Source organism: Gouania willdenowi, chromosome 1 (genome assembly GCF_900634775.1).
Source record: "Gouania willdenowi chromosome 1, fGouWil2.1, whole genome shotgun sequence".
In the NCBI taxonomy this organism is placed as follows: domain Eukaryota; kingdom Metazoa; phylum Chordata; class Actinopteri; order Blenniiformes; family Gobiesocidae; genus Gouania; species Gouania willdenowi.
In genome coordinates, this window is record NC_041044.1 from 45,363,317 (window position 1) to 45,377,661 (window position 14,345).

At 43.8% G+C, this 14,345-nt stretch overlaps 1 protein-coding gene across 2 annotated transcripts in view; it reads left to right on the plus strand.

Annotated features, from left to right (window-relative positions):
• The first annotated feature begins 1,065 nt into the window (after window positions 1-1,065).
• LOC114476597 (microtubule-associated tumor suppressor 1 homolog A-like) overlaps window positions 1,066-14,345 on the plus strand; it is a 33,677-nt gene continuing 20,397 nt past the window's right edge. The window contains exons 1-6 of one of the 2 annotated variants that reach the window (XM_028469573.1): window positions 1,066-1,283; window positions 8,502-8,856; window positions 8,954-9,009; window positions 10,662-10,746; window positions 11,479-11,712; window positions 11,784-11,909. In XM_028469573.1, the coding sequence (XP_028325374.1) occupies window positions 8,514-8,856; window positions 8,954-9,009; window positions 10,662-10,746; window positions 11,479-11,712; window positions 11,784-11,909 (844 nt within the window). In that variant the 5' untranslated portion in view covers window positions 1,066-1,283; window positions 8,502-8,513. Of the gene's footprint in view, window positions 1,284-8,501; window positions 8,857-8,953; window positions 9,010-10,661; window positions 10,747-11,478; window positions 11,713-11,780; window positions 11,910-14,345 lie in introns of both variants that reach the window. The other variant, XM_028468763.1, reaches the window with a different exon arrangement.

Here is a 14,345-nt window from a genome sequence, read left to right on the forward strand (position 1 = left end):
CGCTTTCGTTCCAGTAACTGAATACATAAATAAACTTTTCTAGATTAAAGTTCACAAACTGGAATGGGAATAGATGGGTTCAAATCCTTACAGTGTCCTTGCTAAAAGCCAAAATATATGAAAACACAATAATTATCACTCTACACATTTCATAACAAACCTAAACGTCCCTGACGTCCCACCATCAAACACAACCACTTTTGACTATCCATGAAAAAGCTACTGAACCTTCCACTTTATTATAGCTAAACATATTTCCTACGGACACTGACCTAGTTAAGGAACTGAAAGTGATAACAGAAGGAGAAGAAGACACAAAGACAATGAGTGTGTCCAAACAGTGAGGGATACTGATCGCTCACATTACACACACATTATAACACTGTGAAAAAGTATTTCTAATGCACTAATCTAAGTAAATTCACTTTAAAATACAGATTAAATGGTGAGTTTGACAGTGAAAATGTTTTAGAACTGCTAAAGTTGCACATGAAACTCTTATTGTGAGAATGTTTAAACAGGGCATGAGTAACCTGTGGCCCAGGGCCCCAAAGCAAAGACACAGAATTACAGAAAAATATACAAAGACCAACAAAAATACACACAATTTCTTTTAAAACGTACAAAACTACAGAATAGTACACAAAAGGACCACAAAAACACATACAATATTATCAAAATGAGAGAAAAATATACAAAACAACAACAAAAATAAACAAAATCATTTTAAAAACATACAAAACTACAGAATAGTTCTCAAAGGGACAACAAAAACACACAAAACAAGAGCAAAGCACACAAAATGCACAAAATAACTCCAAAAACGCATGAACTATTTGTTGTTTCCTATTAATGCTCAGATTGTTCATTATTCTAATGCTGTGTGTTTAGCCCCGCCCCCTGTGATAAAAGTTGTTCATAAAGAAAATAATATTCATTATTATTTATTTTAAAAGGTTATATTTGGAACACTTTTACTATTTGAGGTTTGACCACCACAGTGTGTGTGTGTGTGTGCGTGCGTGCGTGTGTGTGTGTGTGTGTGTGTGTGTGTGTGTGTGTGTGTGTGTGTGTGTGTGTGTGTGACTCAGCCTCTCTCACGGTCCACCCGTGCAGTGGTTCTGTGGATCCAGGAGCAGCACCACACCGGGCTGCAGCTGAGATTCAGTCCGCCTTCTCTCTGCTCTCACCCGGGCAGAGATCTGACTCTACCTCGGTGAATCCCACCAGCTCTGGAGAACAGCCGAACTCCGTTCACAAAGTTAGGACTTAAACATTTCTCGGTACGTAACTTCTTTGTAACGTATTACTAGTGCATGTATCAGGGCTGAGGGGTTCTGTTGGTAGATTCGACTCATATACAGTATATATATATATATAGATAGATTTTGCATGTAGAGCCTCGCTGCTGCATGTGGTGTATTTTACATTGGTGTTAGGAGTTAAAGCTGACAGGATTACTGTCACACTCTTAAATACACACGTTTTTCAACGGAGTCTGGTCTGCAGTGCAGCAGGAGCACAGTGCGTGATACACACGCACGCACATAAACACACTCATAGAATACTTCCTACAAAAGTGTAAACAACGTCGTGTGTGTGTGTGTGTGTGTGTGTGTGTGCGCGCGCGCGCGCTGCAGCACTGTCTGTTACGTCACAGGGTGTCCTGCTCTGAGGTTGCTTGTTAATGATGCAAATATAGATCTATCCATATAGATAGGTAGATCTAAAGATCAGGACTCTCGTTACCTTCAGGTCACACAGTTTTAAATAGTGTAAACAGTTACTGTATATAGTCATTATTAATTCACGTGTTTGTAGAGCTTATGTGTGGTGAATTCAGGGACCGTTTAATTAGATCAAATTATTAATATAGATCACACTCAGATCAGTCACTGAAACCATGTTAATATCTGAACATAAAAATATACAATAATAATAATAATTGCGTTTGTTTCCCTGAAAATAGATGGATATAGTAAATAATTGTATATAATTGAAACTAAGGAATAATTGATTGACACCTCAGTTCAAAACATGATAATTGTGACGAGTCAGGACACACGTTCACACACACACAGGGCTCATTGTTTTCCACTGTTAAAGGATTAAATATAGATGAATGAATGGAGCTCATAGAAGTGTTTGATGTAGACTGAGCCTCACATGTTAGAGATGGAGGTTTGAACTTCACCAGATGCTTGTTTTATTTTCTACTCAGAGTGACTCAGCTCACAGACAGATTAGTAACAACCACTTATTAATACGACTAAAAACACACAGCAAGTCTGTACATTATTATATACTCTATACTGTAATTATGTCATATAACTCATAGTATAACCAGAATAAACCAGAATAAATGTTTTACTTTTTCCGGTCAAACTGGTGTCTGTGTTAACTGATGACCAACTAAAACTAATCAGTCAGCAGTTAACACGATCACCAGCTGCTTCAAAACACCACAGAGCATCAAACACACACTACCGTTAACTTTAGGTTATGTATACAGTATAACCCCGATTCTATGAGTCTCACTATGGGATACACACTCCCTGTAGCCCTCAGAAGCACTTTTCTCAATCCGCCAACCCATAATTTGGCTGAAAAGAACTTTCCATCCACCAGGGACACTCCCACCCTCGATAAAAGGGAGGGCGGATCTAGAGTTCCTCATTCAAAATAAGCACCTCTTCTCACTCGTTTGAGCACGAAGAGTTGTCTGGTGAGACATCCCACTCATATTACTCATCGAACCGGAGTTAGATACAGAACCTAAAGTTCTATTTCATAATGTTTCATGAGATGTCTCACTATGGGATATGGCAGCTCCCGTGGTGCAGACATGCTTATCGAGCAAAAAAACCAGCCCGCAAGGCATAGTCCGTTATATATCAGGACAGCAAACAGTCCAGCATGTAAACCCGGACAAACGTGAGGATGAGGACCAACTCGCCGCTGCACAAATGTCCTGAACAGACACTCCCCTGAACAAGGCCCAGGACGTGGCGGGACATCAGGTCGAGTGTGCGTGCAGGCCCTCAGGCAGCCCCAGACCCCAACCCTCGTAGGCCAAAACAATGACCCCCATTGTTCTTGGTGATGGGGAGCCATTGCCAAAGCAACGGCCCCATCACCTGTGACAGGTGTTGCTTAGCAATAGGCTTCCCCCTGTGGGAATTAGCACAGGAGATGAACAGCTGATCGCTCCTCCTGAGGCCCCCTACATGTTTAATTACGTGCACGGACTGAACATGACAAATTAGATCGCTGCCCATCCTGCAAGGGAAGAAGGTCAACAGGTCAAAGGGAGATGAAGAGTCCACCACCGTCGGCACAAAGGCCGAGTTGGGCTAAAATAATCCTCACATCGCCCAGGAAGAGCTGAGCACATGATGGGTGAACAGAGAGCGCACAGACGTCACTAATTTTATTACAGATATTAAATTTGCTCTGCATTTAACCCATCCCTGAGGAGCAGTGGGCAGCCATTTTTGCAGCACCTGGGGCACTTTACCCACATTGCCTTGTATGAATGGGTATGATTTGTGCATGAATGTTGGTGGTGGTCAGAGGGGCCGTAGGCGCGTAATGGCTGCCACGCTTCTGTCAGTCTGCCCCAGGGCAGCTGTGGCTACATTGTAGCTTAGCACCACCAGTATGACAGCGTGAGTGACTGGTGTGAATTAATAATGGTTTCTGTAACGTGCTTTCAGTCTCCTCAAAAAAAGCGCCTATAAATCCAAGCCATTATTATTATTATCAGCGAGAGGAACACCGCTGACATTTCCAAATAATTTATGCAACAGTGTTAGGGATGTAACGATTAATCGTAAGGCAGTTAAAAATCGATTCATAGGTATCACGGTTGACTTCGATACTTTGAAAACTGAAGCGCAGTACTTTTTTTAAACAGCAGAGGGCGCTATATATTTATCCCTTCTCTTGTCCAGCAGTGTAGGCGGCGGGCGGAATCTGCCACTATTTTCTTTCTGGCCGCCTTCTACTCTTAAATATGTTCATAAATGATTATTTTACCCCTTTAGCACCGAAAGAATATCTGTAATATTACTTGAATATCTGTAAAAGTCACGTTTTTCTATTAGCTCTGTCTGCTAGCATAGCTTCTCTTCTTCACTGCAAGATATCTGCATGCCAACCGACCACTGGGTTACCAGCGCCCTCTGCTGGTTCAAACAAATATGACGTAAATCAGTGCAATGACGGTTTTTTTTTTTTTAAAGTCCAATTGTTAAGGCACAAAATACATTTTCAGTTGCACTTTCAAAAGAAAAAGAACTATTATGCAGTTTTGCATTGTTTATTATAGAACCAGAATTTAAATTAATAGGCTTAATTTTCATTTGTGTTATTCCTTTATTTATTTAATTCAAGATTTATTTTTATTTAAATTGCATTGTTTTGAATAGTTTATCAAGGAATTCTTTTGACAATGAAAAATAAAAGGAAAATAATACAGTATTTTCTTGTTTTTTTCCCAAAAAAAATTTGTCTACAGTCCCATTTTGTAAATGAAAAAAATCGTGAGAGAATCGTATCGTGAACCCAGTATCGTGAATCGAATCGTATCGGGAGTTGAGTGAATCGTTACATCCCTAGACAGCGTCGTAGGCCTGCATCCCAGCAGCCTCTCACCGACCTGCCCTCGAACACTCCACCCCAGCCCGTCAGGCTGGTGTCCGTGGAGATCACCTTCCTGGACCTAACGGTCTCCACAGAGACACCATGCGTCAGGAAATCCGATGCCCACCAGCGGTGCACTCCGGCGTAACCAGAACCCTCCGTGCTGAGCCCATGAGAAGCCACCCACAGCTGAAATTCCCTCACGTGAAGGCGGCCGAGGTGGATGACGTCATAAAGTCATCAACCCGAGTAACCGAAGACATAATCTGAACTGAACAGATTTGCCCGGTCGAAACAGGTGTGCCATGAACGTCTTCTCCCGCTGCGCCGACAGGTGCGCGGTGAGAGGCAACGAGCGCAGAGACAGTCCCAGAAGACAGTTTCCTGTGTAGGGGACAACATTCTCTTTTCTGCGTTGGTCACAAACCCTAGATCGGATAGGTGATGTAACAGAATTCACGTGCGCTATGGCAAATCATTGTGCTAAAAAACAGCCAATCATCCAAATAGGTAGCCAAGCGGATGCCCCACCCCCTCAGCGGGGCTATAGCTGCCTTCGTGGCTCGCGCGAACACCCTCGGGCTCAGCGAGAGGCCGAAGGGGAGCACACGGTATTCATAACATATCCACCGGAAAGCAAATCTCAAGTACTTTCTGTGAGGGGGATGTAACGGAATGTGGAAATACGCATCCTTCAGGTCGACAGACGTGAACCAACGTCCCTGACGCACCAGGCGTAAAAGGGAGGTGTGCATAAGCATCCTAAACTTATATTTCCTGATAAATCTGTTCAAAGCCCATAAATCCAGGATAGGGCGAATGCCGCCTTCCCTCATTCGGGGGCCAGAACATTTCTGGAGGAAAAACTGCTCTGGGACAGTGCGGGTTGAACGATAGAGATTGCTCCTCTGCTTAGCAGAGAGCTGATCTCCTCCTGTAATACACTGGCCGGGTCCCCCTGGGCCTGAGTGTGTATTACACTGGCAAAACGGGAAGGGACAGCCGCAAACTGCAGCCTGTATCCCTTCGATATTGTCCGCAGCACCCATGGTGGAGCTGCGATCGCTTCCCATTTCTCTCTCTATTGGAGAGGGTGGATAAGCGCTTTGGCTCGTTCAACCTGGGAGGCACCGGCCGTGGTTCGGTGGCGCCCTCTCCTGGAGGCAGGCTGCCAGTGGCCGGAGAAACCATTTGTGGCATAACGGCGCCCTCATGAGGCAATGGATTACACACTGCCAAAAGGCCCAACCGGAAGATGGTGAAGCCCTCTGTCGGCGGCGGCCTGCCCAACAGCAGAGGAGTCGACCCCGTTACAGGCCGATGCCCTCTGCCGGTGAAGCAGAGCCATACCCCCAGGAACGAGTGTGCAGTACCGCTGGTTTCCTGGGATTGCATTGTAACGGGAGCTCCACATTATCCAACCCAAAGAAGGCTGAGGCCTCCCGCCGAGTGGACACTGCAGGCACCATTACCACGCTGCTCAGCCCGGTGGTCCTCGCTGAGGCGGAGCGGATTGCGAGCAGCCAAACGCGGTGACTTAAACTGCGTACCTTGGGGGTCAGTTTGAAACGGTCTCTTCCTTGAGGACGGAAACTGGACCGGGGGCTTCCGTGGAAGATGCAAACGGAGAGCTTCATCGTCCCTCTTTTTTTTCTATGCAGCATTGCTGCTCCTCTTTTGATAGCCATCTTCTTGTAATGGCTTTTTACTGGCTACTAATGTTACAGTATTTTAATCAAATATTTATTTGTAACATTAATTGAGGGGGAGATTTTACCAAAATAAAGTTAAGGTAAGCTATAGATAGATGTTGGAAGATGGCGCGGCTGTGTATAGACGTTGTCCGGGTTGCTCTGCTGAGGCTGTTTTTTTTTCTTTATTTATGTTGCTTTTGTGCATTTCTTTGCATGTGCTCTTTTAGTTAAGATAACTTATGACCAAGATATGCTTTTGGACATAAAGACACTGATCACAAACACAGTTTTCAGCTGCTACAACGGTGATCAGTGGTTGCCTGCTCAACTCCTGCGTAATCAGGCCGGGAACAATGGCCGGAGGAGCAAAAAAGCACAGAGGACGCACGGACACAGCTTTATCGGACTTGTACGACGTGCTGTGCTGGCACCAAAACAAATATCCAAATGCTGCCTTCATTTTGGCTGGGGATTTTAATAAAGCAAACCTTAAAAAAGTTATCCGAACCTTTTCCAACACGTAACTTGCTCGACCAGAGGCAACAATACACTGGATCACTGCTACACGCCATTTTCATTTCTCTGCCCTCACTGGGTAAATCAGACCATTACGCTATTTACCTTCTGCCAAAATATAAACAGACAATTGTGCGTGAAGAGGTGGTGAAGAGGCAGGTTAGGCGCTAGAATGACCAATCAGAGGCTATGCTGCGAGACGCTCTGGGTGACGTCGACTGAGGTGTGTTCCAATCCAGCTTGAGTGATGTAGACGTGTTTGCAGAAGTTGTGACGGACTTCATAGCAACGCTAGTAGACGACTCCATTCCCATGGTGTCTGTTCGGTTTTTCCAGAACCAGATAAATATATTCACACCACTGTGAACAAACGAACCGCTTCTTACAACACGTCACTTCTCACCGGCAGGACAGAGGAATACAAAGCGGCTACAGACTGAGACGAGCAGTTAAGGACGCTAAGAGGAGATACAGAGACAAAGTGGACACAGTTCTAACAGCGTGATTCAAGGAGCATATGGCATGGACTGCAGACAATTACTGACTACAGTCAAACAGCCCATGTCTCAGTGAGTGCAGAAGATGCTGCTCTGGGTGATGAACATAATGACTTCTATGCAAGATTTGAGGTTAATGCTAGCACCACTAGCATTTGCATGCCAACTGATGCAGCTACCAGGCTCCCTGGGGCTGGAGCGGCACATTTTCACCCGCTCACTGTGTCAGAACACGACGTGAGGAGGACACTGAAAAAGGTAAACACCAGGGAAGTTGCCAGGCTAGATGGTCCTGTGCCGACCTGTTAGCTCCAGTGTTTACCACCATCTTTAACCTCTTCCTGAGTCAGTCTGTGATCCCCACATACCTGAAAAAAGCCAATATTGTCCCAGTACCGAAGAATGGCTCTCCAGCTTGCATTAATGACTGTCGCCCAGTAGCACTCACCTCAGAGGTGATGAAGTGGTTTGAGAGACTCATCACAATGGAAATCTGCTCCTCGCTTCCTGAGTCTCTGGATCCACTACAGTTTGCATACAGACAGAATAGATCTACAGATGATGCTGTCTCCCAGGTACTACACAACACCCTCACCCATCTGGACAGAAGGAAGGGGGACTATGTGAGACTGCTGTTCATTGATTTTAGTTCAACCTTCAACAGGATAGTCCCCACCAACCTCTATTCCAAGCTGATCTTGATATTTGCCCATAAAAACACTACAGATATAATTGCAATAATTACTCTAAAGCGGGGGAAATATCGGACCTTTCAGGGAGCTCTCAAACTACACCACCGACCAGATTGCCGCCAAAACTGGAAGTCACGATCCAAGTCTTTTCTAATATGTGGTGAACATTCATGACTCTCACACAATGAACCATAGTGATTGATGTTGGTGACACCCCCCCAATAATAAACATATTTATTTACTCATTTTATGTAACATATTAGGGATTATTCACTATAAAGTCCTCTATGTCAGACATATCCTCCTCTGCGTCACCTTTACTGTGAAAGAGCTGTTCCATGTCATGTATCAAATCTGCACCTGCAGGTGTGGGGAAGTAAGGTCCCTCACAGACAGATAAGTTTTACACAGATGAAGATAATAGCAGGGTTTATCATGTTTGTATTTGTGCGTCACAGTGGAGTTGTGCGATGATGAGCGCCCTGAAGCTTCCTGGGCGTGGTTCTGAGGACGTGAACGGGAACGCGTACTCCGTCTCCTCTTCCCCCATGGTGGACTCCTCTTCTGTGTACGTGAACGCCTGGAACCACGATGGTTACCATGGCAACAGCGACCACAGCAGCAAGGTGTGGCCCGACTTCACGGCCGACTCTGACACTAGAGAGATCCTGGAGGATGACAAAGATGACTCTCTGTTCCTGTCTGTCTGCTCTGACCTCAACATGAAGTGGGCGGAGCCTGATGCTCCACCCAATGAGGACCTCAGCGAAAGCAGCCATACATCATCATCAAAGGAAGCCACACCCAAGAAAAGTCAGTTTATGACTTCCAACATTTGTTAGTTTCTTTTTTAACATGTTTACTAAATATTTCTTTAATCTTGCAACTTTTTCAAACACTGGTGTTCCAGACGCTGCACAGACGGCCCCCAGGAGCACAGCAGCTCCAATCAGAGCCCAGACCCAGGTAAGCAGCTCTCTGATTTGGACGAGCTTCCATTGAGTTGATGAGGCGTTCAGGTGACGACTGAGAGTCAGGACACGAGAGAGATTTAAACGCTGAGTGACGTCACCAACTCTAATAATCACCAGTCAAAGTGATACACCCAAAACAACTCCGCTTGTATTCTCACGCCTACACACACACACACAGTTTGAAAGCAGCATGTTTGTGAGTTTTAAACGTGTCTCAGCAGATTCACTCAGGCTTCCTTCAGCGTTTCTGTTGACTCACACTGAGGAGAACTTACAGGTTTTCCAGGTTCACATTCAGGGAAAAAGAAACAAAAAATGACAGAAAAACACACAACAACAAAAACACACAAGCCCTTTGTTGTTTCCTGTGTTAATGTTCTGATTGGTCGGTATTCTAAATGTTTACATGAATGTTGGTCATATGACCCTCATATCAAATGCAATCACATGTTTGTGGCCCCGCCCCCCTTGTGATAACAGCTTCAACATCTCTGGTTTAGGGGGTGATCTTGCTAACTAGTGACCAATGATGTCATTTTTTGTTATTACATCATCTGCACTTAGCATCAGTCATATGATAACATGGGCACTCGATGAAGCGTTCTCAGCTTTCTTCAGCCCTAGAAGTCAAACTCTTATTTTTTGCTTTTTCCTGATACCAACTGACTTTGGGATTTCTTTTTTATTGGTGTATTGATTTAATTGGTCATCATTATATTTGGTGACTCTTTACTACTGTCACTATGTTTACATCTGATATCTGTAACTTCTATTAGAGTGGGGCCCACAAAAATGTTGTTGTCTGATCTGAGGGCCACATTATCATTATTTATGTTACCATTTAGAATAATGACCAATCAGATCATTAATACAGGATAGAACAAAGAGTTTTGTCTTTGTAGTCCTAGTTGTTGTCTTAGTGTTTTTGAGTTCATTTTGTGTATTTTCTTGTTCATAAGGCAAATGTTTGTTACCTTTTTGTGTGTTTTTTGAGTCATTATGTGTTTTTTATGTTATATTTTTGTGTTATTGTTGTCTTTTTGTATTTTTTTCTGTCATTTTATGCAATTTTGTAGTCATTTTGCTCTTGTTTTCTGTTTCTGGAGTTGTATGTGTTATGTTGGGCTTCATATAACTTCTAACTTTATGAATTACTACTTTGTTTTTGGGGCCGCACAAAATTAGACAGAGGGCTGCCAGTTACCTATATGTCTGGTTTATATGATTCTAGACACTCTCAGTCAGATGCAAAGATGCATTCATTCTCAGTTTTAACTACGTCTGTGTTTGTAATCAGACACCAGTCACCAGATAGCATGATTACTAAACCACCCCTAACACCAACAGCCAAAACACACTGAAATACATTTTAAATGACACACACTCAAGCACACATACTGTACACACACACACACACAAACCAGATCCATGTGTTTGGGTGTTTATACTCTTAGAGCTGCTCTGATTGGTCAATCAGGTGAGAATGTTGGACTTTTTGTTCCTCCTCACTCCTCTTCTTCACCCCTCCTCCTTCTCTCTCCTCCTCTCCTCACTCCTCCTTCTCCTCACTGTGGAATGGCGAACACTCTGCTCTCTGTTCCTCTGAGCTGGAACGCTGTTTCTAAAAACCACGTCTTTCTACAGAAAGTTTCCAAACCTGGACCCAGAGGTGGGAGGACAAGGAAAGTTGAAGCTGAGAGTCCAACGCCTGGAGGCGGGAGCATGGGGGGTGAGTGTGTGTGGAATGTGGAAGGCATTTAAAGGCACCGCTTTGTGCTGTCAACACACACACACACACACACGTTAAAAAGTGAGAAACAACTGTTGAAACAAATGTTTGTTGTTATTTTTCCACTGGTGTTTACTTTGTTTCTGTGACTGCTGTTTATTCTTCCTCGTGTGTGTGTGTGTGTGTGTGTGTGTGTGTGCGCGCACATACCTGGTCTATGTCCTGAGTGTGTAGGAGGAAGATACTGGACTTTTTACCAGTCAGTGTTACGGCTCTACTGGTGATGTTGTTATGTTGTGACTGATGTATGAATGAATGCAGAGCTTCATCTGAAGTGTGTGAGATTAATGGAAACACTGAGAGTCACCAGTTATCATTATGACCAGTTAAAGTGCTGCTTGTTTCCTGATCCTCTTCAAATGTTCTCTACAGTTAATATTATATTGTGAAAGCTGCCACTCATCTCTGATGCCCCTCCCCCATGGTGACCACTCCTTATTTGGGAGGTTATGCCCCACCCAGTATGTCACATTTATGTGTATGACTGTTCTCAGGTGAAAATAAACACTTCAACTTTAACTGGTCATCACTATAGCTGGTGTTTACATGAATCTGAAGCTCTGCGTTCATTTGCACTCTTTACATCATTTGTCACAAGATAACATGATCACCAGTTAAACTGTAGCATCAGCTGACAGGAGGTCTTTGTTCTCCTCTTTTTTTATTCCAAAGAGCTTCCTGCAGCCAATCAGCAGCCAGCATCAGTGTCACTGTGGCGAAAGTCTGGCCCCACCTCCTCCAAACTTCCTGTGAAAGGTTTACCCACAATCCTCAGCGGCTCATCGGCGACTAGAAACAACAACAACAACAACAACAATGGAGACGCAATTAAAAGGGAGCCTTCTGCCAAAGCTCCTCCCATTAAGAGCAGAGCTCTGCCTCTTCAGACCAGAGCCACCCCCACAGGTCTGAAGCCCCACCTCTCCATCCATCTATTAGTCAAAAAGATGTTTACATTTTCCTTGTCCAATCAGCAGGTCAGAAGGCTTCAGCTGTCCCCGCCCACAGTGTGGTTAGGACCGCCCACATCCCTGTTAGCACTGCCCCTTTGGGCGTGAAGACGACGCCCACGTTGTGCCCTAAACAGAGGAGCAGGTCAACAGGTGTGTGCTTCCAACCAACATCTAATGATCATCCAACCAAAGCTAATCCAACAACCAATAAGCAAGACATCCAACTTCCATCCATTCATCCATCCATGCATCCCTTCATCCATCCATCCCTCGATCATCCAGCCATCCATTCCTCCATCTATCCATTCATTCATTCCTTCATCCATCCATCCCCCACCAGTCCATCACCCCTACATCTATCCAACCATCCCTCTATCCATCCATTCATCATCCCTCCTTTCATCTATCCATCCATCCCTCCCTCCATCTATCCTTCTATTCATCCATCCATTCATTCATCCTTCCTCCACCAATCCATCCCTCTATTCATCCATCCAACTAACCATCTCTCCATCCCTCCATTCATCCCTCTATCCATCCATCACTCCCTCCATTCTTCTATACACCAATCCATTCATCCATCCATTCCTCTATCAACCATCATCCCTCTATTCATCCATCCCTCAATCCATCCATTCCATCCATCCCTCTATCCATTCATCCCTCCTTCTATCTCTCCATCCATCCATCCCTCTATCCATCCTTCTATATCCATCCATTCATCCAGCTCTCTGTGGTAAATCCTGGTTGGTTTCTCTTTGTCATAATAAATCAAATACAGTATTTATTTATAAAAGCAAGGTGTGTGTGTGTGTGTGTGTGTGTGTGTGTGTGTGTGTGCGTGCCAGACGTGGCACCTGTTTGACCTGAAACTTTGTCAATAGCTTTCAATTACCCTAAATTTGTGCATTTGTTATTTTGGAGTAATTTGGTCATTTCAAAATATTTATTTTCAGTCAAGTTTGCCCAGAAGTGAAACCTATTCAGCTTTTGACCTCAGTGTGTGAGGGGGCGCTAGCGCGAGCTCCTCACAGTGGCTAGCTAGAGTCACGTGTGCGGCCAGAGCAAATCGCTGCACACACGGACTGTAAACAGACGAGTGAGAGAGAGGAAGATAGTTCAGAGGGGAGGGGCATTATCGTTTGTTCTGTGCAAGGGTGAGTGTTCTTATATTATTCTTTGTGTTAAGATGCTAACAGCTATAAAACACACACACACACACACACACACACACACACAGTATTTATTAGGCGAGAACTGGAGATCGGGTCAGAGTTGGTCAGTTTCCATAGCAACTCCTCGTTCTCCATCGACAGACGTTTGTTGACCTTTGACTCTTTCTGAAGAGTCTGTTGGAGCACGGCCTGCTCTGAACACAGCTGTCTATGTACAGAGAAAAATATAGACATATAGATATATACACACTGAACACAGCTGTCTACAGAGATATAGACACACACACACACATTTCACACTCAGTGCTACACACATTGATTTATTACCGGGGGGGCGGGCATTGTTTATAGGAGGTGCTAGTGAATACCGCAATAGATCAGAAGACTTATTGATCCCAGGCTGATATACTGTACATAAGGGTTTTGCTGTACTTCAGTCTTCTAAACAATCATACAATCAACAGTATTTATGTCCCCTAACCACATAACATGACGGCACAAAACAAAAACAAACAGCGGCTGATCACCATCACTGTCCGTTTGGTGTAAAACCTTTATTTTTGTGGTACTTCCGGGTTCGTTTTTTTAATCTCTCAACAACCTGTGACGGATTATGTGCATGTGCCCGGCTGATGTGCGTGCGTGTGTGAGAGATTACCCACAGAGGAGATGGAGGTAGACACACACACACAGTATTTGTAATAAAATATACACAAAAAGTACACAAAACGACAACAGAAATGCACAAAAACACACAAAATGACTCCAAAAAACATACATTCATCAGAATCAGAAGACTTAATTTATCCCAGAGGAGCAATGGGTTGGTTGCAGCTAGTGACAGAACATTACACACACAGTCAGTCAGTCACTGTGCAGGAGAAAAACAGACAACCATGAAGTAGCTACAGTAGTTACAACATTGTGATAAAGTGCAATAGTGACAATAAATAAATAAAAATAGATTCAACCCTAAAAACCACTACATAGACACATCTCATTTTCACAACTATTTAAAAGCTTGATGGCAGCAGAAATAAAAGAGTTTGTATATGTGTTTGTCTTCCTGCTGGGAGCGAGATAGCGCCTCCCAGAGGGCATCAGGGTGAAGCTCTCCTTAAGAACATGATGAGGATGATGACCAGTGATGTTCTTTGCTTTTTGGAGAACCTGTCTCCTCCTTAGAGAGTGAAGATCAGGAATCTGTACACACATGATCCTATAATGTTGGACAGTTTATTTTTGTCTTTCATTGATGATCCATCAAACCAACACATGAATGAAGAGGTTAAAAGACTCTCAATAAAGGAATGATAAAAATCTCATAAAATAGGTTTCGATACATTAAAAGAGTTCAGTTTTCTGCAGCAGGTATATGCGCTGATGTAAACAATATATATATATATATATA